The 8256-nt window shown below is 39.4% G+C and overlaps 1 protein-coding gene across 1 annotated transcript; it reads left to right on the top strand.

The window, feature by feature from the left end:
- The first annotated feature begins 3177 nt into the window (after positions 1 to 3177).
- LOC119318366 (MADS-box transcription factor 23-like) lies at positions 3178 to 7520 on the top strand. Its single transcript, XM_037592914.1, has 8 exons — positions 3178 to 3493; positions 4904 to 4979; positions 5607 to 5668; positions 6149 to 6248; positions 6348 to 6389; positions 6472 to 6555; positions 6699 to 6844; positions 7022 to 7520. The coding sequence occupies exons 1-8, from the start codon at positions 3306 to 3308 to the stop codon at positions 7053 to 7055; spliced, it is 732 nt and encodes a 243-aa protein (XP_037448811.1). The 5' UTR covers positions 3178 to 3305; the 3' UTR covers positions 7056 to 7520.
- The last annotated feature ends 736 nt before the right edge of the window (positions 7521 to 8256 follow it).

Here is an 8256-nt window from a genome sequence, read left to right on the forward strand (position 1 = left end):
CGTGTTGAACTACGGTAACTACCATGGAGATACCCTGGTAAGATTTTTTTACTATTACGACATCCGTGCATCTTTTTGCACACTTCTAAAACTAGTACATCATTGCTAACTATGAAGTTATTACTATGTTTTCAACAGATAATCCCGAATGATTGTGTGCCTCATCTGATGTATACGCACAATACCCTTCATGTTTTGAACATACAACCAGGTCTTCCTACGAATCTCAACTGTCCATACCGGGTTTCTAAAAGAAGTGGAGACATGACAATCAAAGAATGGAAAAAATGTATGGACAATCGTAAGGAGCTTCTTGGAAGCAAAAAGCAGCGAAGGGCAAGAATTGGAGACAGGATGATCGCCATTCTTCATAATGGAGAGTCAGGGTCTATATTGTTTTATGCTATTTTACCTTAAGAGTGTTTAGGGGTCATACCTGATACTGATGATCATGTGCTAAGAACAATTATGTAGGGTTGGGTTCGATGACTATGAGGATGATGATCGTATGACTTATTATTAATAACGAGTAGAAATTGTATGATGATGCATGATTAGTAGGACTTGTTATTATATATGATGATGTATGATGCGAGCATGCATGAGTTATTATATCAGCGGGTAAACCAAGGACGAAGATATAAAAGAGGACACTTCTCTCTATTAGCTAGCTATAATAACAACCTAAAAATAACCCCCAAAACCCCTAAAGCAGCCACTTTTCTAAAAAAATTGAACTTTTGGTCCCGGTTGGTGCCACCAACCGGGACCAAAGGCCCCCCTAACTGGGCTCGGCGGACCGGCCACGTGGGGGCACATCTGTCCCGGTTCGTGTTTGAACCGGGACTAATGGGTGTAGGTATTAGTAACGATCCATTAGTCCCGGTTCATGAACCGGGACTAAAGGCCCTTACGAACCGGGTCTAATAGGTGTTTTTCTACTAGTGTCAATTTAATCATATGAAAACATGTTTCTTAAAACAGTTTGTCTAATTCACATCTAGATGTTTTTTAAGAATGTCACATCTAATCTCCCACAAATATATAATGCAGCAACAAGAAACAAAAAAACTAGGGGAAAAAAGACCACAAACAGAGAGTAGACATCAGTTTAGATGTGACATAACTATGTCACATCTACTTCCTAAAAAGGTTTATCGACTATGAAAATAACTTTCACCAATTTGTATACGTGGTACATATTTTCTACATCCATGGTCATATGCTGAATCAAATCGAGCAAGAGATGACATTACACAGTAAGAAAACATTAATGAATGTATGCACGGAGCACCGCCGGCGTTTATCTATGTACGGAGGGAAATTGTTACTAAAGGATTGTACTGCATGACAGTGGGCGATGATACGCTGCCGTACAGATGTGGGCACATGCAGACGATTATGTTGTCTGCACCATATGCCACCATGACCCAAAGTCGTTGCACAAAGCTCCAAAGAGGGGAACAAATTAACAAGGGTTAGCATTCAAGTTGGTCTTTGCCTTGCCCCAAAGAAGGGTATAGCCTCTGTATAGTACTCCAGGAGCACATGCATTATCTATGCTACCCTGTCAGTGCGTGGGCCGACGTGTCGGCTTCCGATACGTTGGAATGACGAGACTGTGTCTGAGGCAAAGTGGGTAACAAGTACTCTACTTCTTTTCAAACAACCTCAGGTGACCAACCCCCCCTACACAGTACACACACACTCAAGTACGGTACTGTTTATATCTGGCTCTTCAAGTTCATCTTCTATAGATCTATTAATGATATATTGCCTCTGTCAAACTAATTTGGGATATATAGCTGAAGGCCCATTAGTTTGTAGATTGATGAGCAAGAGTGATCGGGGACTGCCGAAATTTTTCTCTGAGGCCGTTTGCTGTTAGCTACAGTAACATAATGTTGTGATGTAAACTGTAATCTTGGCGTTTTACTGCATAGGAAAAGGCTTTCCACCCACAAGATGGAGGAAACGCCTGATTTTTCGTGTGTACAATGCATTATTTTAGCACGCGACCGGCACACTGCATCTATACACTGAATTTTTCATGGCTGACGGTGACATGCTGTGGTGTAGAGTTGGTTGCACCATACGACCGAACTTGTCATGTTCGCGAGCTAATTTTCCGGCTTTTGCTTTGCTGCGCCTATATACATGCATGAATAGGTGGTAGCCATACAGAGCGTTTCAAAGAGAAGTGGAGTTTATAAGCCTGCAAAGTGAAATTAAGCAGATTGATCGATCGACTTCCTTACATTACATGGTTTTGACATCACAATACCACGGTATCGTTTAAATGTTGGTATCACTAGATATATGTTAAACCACCTGACTAAAGTTTGATTTCTTAAAAAGCATTCACTCTGTAAAGAAATATAAAAGCCTTCAAATTGTATTTCTTACGGAGGGAGTATCGACTATGAAAATAACCTTTTACTCCCTCCGTCCCAAAATAACTGTCTCAACTTTATACTAGCTCTAATACAAAATTGTATTAAGCTCGAGACACTTATTTTGAGACGGAGGGAGTACCATTTTGTATATGTGGTAGATTTTTTCTACATCACAATGGTCAAATGTTCAGCTAGATCGAGCAAGAGATGGCATACACAGTAAGATAACATTAATGAATGTATGTACGGTTTGAATGGACCAGCAAGTTGTTAATTACAAGTCTGTATCGATCGATCTGTACGGTGCACCGCCGGCATTTATCTATGTACGGAGAGGAAAAGTGAAAATATACTAATACGACAGTGGATGATATGCTGCCGTGCATATGTGGCCATGCATGTTCTCATGCATCGCCCTGGTAGCTAGATCCACTATACCATAGCTTAATCCGCAGCAGATATATAGTACTCGCTTACTACAGAGTGCAGACGATTATGTTGTCTGTAGCATGAGCCAAAGTCGTTGCACAAAGCAGCTCGAAAGAAGGGAAAATTAACAAGGGTTGGCATTCAAGTTGGTCTTTGCCTTGCCCCAAAGAAGGGTATAGGCTTTGTATAGTATTCTAGGAGCACATGCATTGTGTCTATGCCACTCTGTCCCGGCATGAGCCGACGTGTCAGTTTCCGATACGTTGGAGTGACGAGATTGGGAGGCGAAGTGGGTAACAAGTACTGGCATAGGATTAGCAGTACTTGTTTTCAAACAAACCTCAGGTGACCAACTCCCCCGTGCCCACACAGACACTTTCTCTCCTCTCTCCCTCTCAATCGATAAAATCTCCGGTTAGCCGGCCGGCGTGCTTGCTATCTGCTTAATTAGTCAAGCCTGTGAATCTCCGGTGGTGCGTGATGGTCCGGGGAAAGACGGTGATCGAGAGGATCGAAAACACGACGAGCCGCCAGGTGACCTTCTCCAAGAGGAAGAGCGGGCTGTTCAAGAAAGCCAGGGAGCTCGGCGTCCTCTGCGATGCGCAGGTGGGCGTCCTCCTCTTCTCCAACACCGGCCGCCTCTATGACTACTCCAACTCCAACTCCGGGTACGCTACTGTTTATATCTGGCTCTTCAAGTTCATCTTCTATAGACCTATATTAATGATATATTGCCTCTGTCAAACTAATTCGGGATACACCTTCTTACTTGGGAGTGTATATGTATATCTATATGGAGTTGGATGTGTCTTCCTAAAGAACAAGCACACCTAGAACCTCGGTTAGCAAGTGATTCATATTAATTTTATGCCCATACCATCAGTCAATGTTCCGAGCTAGATTTAATTAGTTTCTTCATCCCACACAAAACTTTGCTAGTAGTTTTCAAGGAGAGAATAAGAACTGAAGAGACTTAATGATCTTTTTGTATCTTGATTAGCATGTTTCTCTTTCTCAACTTAATTACTGCCTTGTTGCTCCTAATTGGTTTTCTGGCGATATTTTACTTTCCTACTTCGCAGAGCATGCGAAGTCCACTCGCCTCCTTTCTCTATATTGACGATCGAGAGATGTCACCATAGTAAAAGGATGAGCTGGTATTTTGTATGAGATGTGTGCAGGTCTGGTCGTGTTTGTTGATATGTGTAATCTCAGTTAAGCATGTAATTTCAAATAGTGTTATTTTTGTCTTTGCAGGGAATTAGTATTATTTGTTGATGCATTCACAAGTTCTCATTAACTAGGACTCAAAAGCATCACATATTTGAAGAAAACATTGTATTGAACATGCTTTCACATAGTGCGCATGCATGCCTAATGATAATTGATATGCATATTGTTGCCTCCATGCTATCTCCCTATCCAATTATATTAATTCACACACTGTTCATATGGATCGCATTATTTTCTCTCTCCAGCTTCTTGTCACTACGTACTAACATTGTGAAATACCTTTGTGGTCATTTTATGCTGTCTCACATTCTCATGCTCACACTTTTCCTCTATATTATGCCCAAATCACATTAACAAGTACTCATGTCTACTTTTTTCATGTATGAGATCATTACCCAATTTAGTTTCTTCGATATCATCCAAGATACCAACCAAGTCCATGACATTAGTTCATTTTTTTTCTTTTTGATATTCCCAATTTTTTACACCTGCTCATATGTACTTAATTAGTTTTAAAACTAGGATAATACTACAATTTTTTATTTATTAAATCTGTGTGTGTGTGTGCGCGCGCGTGTGTGCGTGTGCATGTGTGTGTGTGTGTGTGTGCATGTGCGCGTGCGTGTGCGTGAGTGCGTGCGTGTAAATAAAATAATAATACCTCTTTGATTGTACAAAAGTAATATATGCACATACTATGGCTAAACATTCAGTCCAAGATGCATCTCATGTATGAAAGTAATACAAAGAAACTATTGTTGTAGACTCTTGTCCTCATGCACTCACTCATGTTATAATTATATCTTCCTTGTCTGCGAGCTTATAATATTTTATCCCTTTACTAGCATGAAATCCATAATTGAAAGATACCAACATGTTAAGGAGGGCCAACAATTCATGAGTGCAAGCGCTGAGGCTAAGGTATGCCTTTCGATCAATGTTTCTCAATAAGCTAGCTAGTCATGTGGTTTATGTCTTCTTCCAAGTTCTTCAAGTCTTTTCTTCATATACTTCTACTGTCATTCAAAGTACATAGCTCACCTTCATCGTGCCACGTGGATAGCATGCATGGCATCTCCAATTAAATCACCCTATAGGGTAACAACAGTGAAAATTAACAGTAAGAATCGTGAAGGAATGGTGTACGATGATAACTAATTTGCAAACAACCACTAGGATGGTCATTTCCAGATAGCCATATCCCATGTGGGAACCCCTAGCTCTCCCTTTCCATTTTTCACCAGGGATCTAGGATCATGACACAAAGAGGATAGACTTTCCTGGCCTAAATGTGAGTGAGATACCATGCCCAACATCTTATATAAGGGATAACAATATGTTATTGATATCTAAGGCACTAGATCGGTTAGCAATAGTTATGTACATAATATGGATTATTCTGTTTGCCTTAGCAGTTCCAGTGAATGGCTAATTCACTGTTCCACTAAATTAGAATACACCCACTACAATATAGTTTCTCTGTTCATTTGATCTATTTCAAATTCGAGAGCACAAACTATTGCTATATACATGACTGTACATTAACAGTTCTGGCAAGCGGAGGGAGAGCGTCTGAGGCAACAACTACAAAACTTGCAAGAAAATCATAGGTATGACAAATAAATTATCCATGCAAAAAAAAATCACAAGCAAAATTATATGATTGATACATCAGTAGTAATTATGAAAGAAATAGCTACTGATTTTGTACATTCAATGCCCTAATAGGTGTATTATTCATACTCAGATTACGATGAGAACACATTTGCACTATACAGCTAATAGTTATTCCACATAGTGTCGGAGCATATATCGTTATATGTGTGCCCCCTTCGGTTGTGTTCCTAAAATAATTAAGATATTTTCAAGATAATATTAATACCATCAACACCTGGTCATGCATTTCCCTCTACCACTCCCTTAGTTTCGTGACTCCTTTTATCTTTGCGCGCATGACAAAACCATGAATCGTACAATGAAAGGCAATGTCTAATATCACATAATTGTATATGTTTTCAAAAACAAAAAGAATAACTTTTATATTTAGAGAGAAGTGCACTAATATATTGACCTTCACTAAACCACTGCAGACAATTGCTGGGACAACATCTATCTGGCTTAGGTTTGGAAGACTTGAGGGGTTTAGAGAACCAGCTGGAAACAAGCATAAATAACATCCGGCTAACAAAAGTAATGCTTAGTGTCCTTAACCGCATTGTAGAGATCATGCAAAATATGCGTCTACACATCATGCATCTGCAGTGCCATTAACCGCGTTGTTCTTTTCAGGACCAACTTATGATTGATGAAATTGAAGATTTAAACAAGAAGGTTAACGTTTTTGCCATTATGACGCGGTACTACCGCCATATTAAATTTTATGTCTAAATAGCCTAATGTTTTTGAATTGCAGGAAAGCCTTGTGCACCAGGAAAATATTGAGCTACACAAGAAACTAAACGTCATTCGTCAAGAGAATATATATTTGCAAAACAAGGTGCATGAGTATAAGAGTCCATCCATGGAAAAATATAATATAATAAAATAAAGAGAGTTTAAAAGAGTACTCAATCCATACTCCACAAACATATCTTGCATACATGTGCATGTGTAAGTTGTCCTGTTGATTCCATTTTTCAGTTAAATGGGGAGGCGGAAGTAAACGGGACAATTACAAGTTCTTCTAGCCAGTATAGCACTGCTGCTCGAGAGGATCCAGTTCGTCTGGAACTTGGCCATCCAGACCATGCACAAATGGATGAGCAACCAGAATCACCAACGCTGGGGTACGGTAAAGTTTATGTTTTTTTTTCAATTTGCTTTGCTCATTAAATTAGTAAGCCAAAGTAAGCACATAAATTGGCATTACCCAAAAAGGCTTTCGCCGTGGCATTATGAGCAACCTCTCCATGCAATGCATGCAACAGTCTTTGACTACCAGCTGACTGATTCATAAATAACAGGCTAAAAATTTCTACTACAAGGACTGCCAGATGATCGAGGATTGATGTGCCAATTCTGTTCCAAATCAAGTGCATGTTCATGCATGTTTTCGCCATGTCTACCCATGTATTTAAAAAAGAAGTACCATTGGGAGATTTGCAACTCGCTTCATGTATTTTTTTTCTAGTTCTTAAAATACAGTATTACTTTTAGTAACAAAGCAACAAGAATATGCTTGTTCAATCCCATTCGGATGCATAAACTTGCATTCAAATAAAATAAAGTGTCGTAAAAATACACAGTGGTTAGAGTTTTCAGTTGTAGACAAAACCTCCTGTGAGTTTAGGAGTATTTCAAAGGAAGTTCTCCATACCAGGTAGCTGCACATTATCATTTTATTTCGAAGGAAAACCTTTCCTCCAACAAGGGGAGGGAGTCAGCAAATGTTGTCAGTTTTCTGTGTGTCATGAATAGGGGTGGCTAAAGGGAACGCTAACATATACAGTATAATGTACGCGCATGAAAAGTGAAATAAGATCGACACTCCCTCACATGGTTCTAACACATGACAGTGCACTTGTTGAGGTTCCCTGATCTGCTAGATGCTTTAGCAAATTGTTTTACCAACTGACACTTTGGCAGTTAGGAGGTCACATGCTATGGTACATTTTCCGTATATTTGTTTCCACGCTATGAATATAAGAAAAGCTCGAGCGGTTGTTTTCAGATGCCGAGAGAGGATAACAAATCAAAGATAGGAATCTTAGAAAATTGAAATACACTTTAATTAGGAGAATATGCTACCACAATCAGCAGGACGCGCTTCTATATATTGTATATTTTTCCATACACCATTATTTGTTTTCATTCGGGGTTTGAAAACAATAATCGACCAGCAGAAGTTATAAGTGCAGCGGGTGGACGAATACACTTTGTTCTCTCCAAAAAAAAGAAGCATTGTTACGATTTTTCCACATATATATAGCCAGCAAAGCAAATAAATAATATGGGAAAGCTTGATTTCAGAACTCAAATTAAATAAGGAGGGGAGCTAATCCTTCAAAGTAGAACAACCACACCACCACTTATCTTCTCAAAAGTCGGTTCTACAATCATAAATCTGCCACACAAATTAACATCCCTCATCTTAGGCTAAGTTTTCCAGCAAGCTGACTCATCAATTGTTGAGGTTCCTTCTTTTCACTCTTTTCTTCATTACATCCCGTTTTTCTCCTTGGGCTTAGTCAGGTTTTTC

Source organism: Triticum dicoccoides, chromosome 1B (genome assembly GCF_002162155.2).
Source record: "Triticum dicoccoides isolate Atlit2015 ecotype Zavitan chromosome 1B, WEW_v2.0, whole genome shotgun sequence".
Classification (NCBI taxonomy): domain Eukaryota; kingdom Viridiplantae; phylum Streptophyta; class Magnoliopsida; order Poales; family Poaceae; genus Triticum; species Triticum dicoccoides.

Excerpts from the sequence above, each read along its gene's own strand:
- LOC119318366 (XM_037592914.1), top strand. The coding sequence starts at position 3,306 with ATGGTCCGGGGAAAGACGGTGATCGAGAGGATCGAAAACACGACGAGC. Across the intron at positions 3,494-4,903 it reads TACTCCAACTCCAACTCCGG|CATGAAATCCATAATTGAAA; the intron begins GTACGCTACTGT and ends TCCCTTTACTAG. Across the intron at positions 4,980-5,606 it reads GTGCAAGCGCTGAGGCTAAG|TTCTGGCAAGCGGAGGGAGA; the intron begins GTATGCCTTTCG and ends GTACATTAACAG.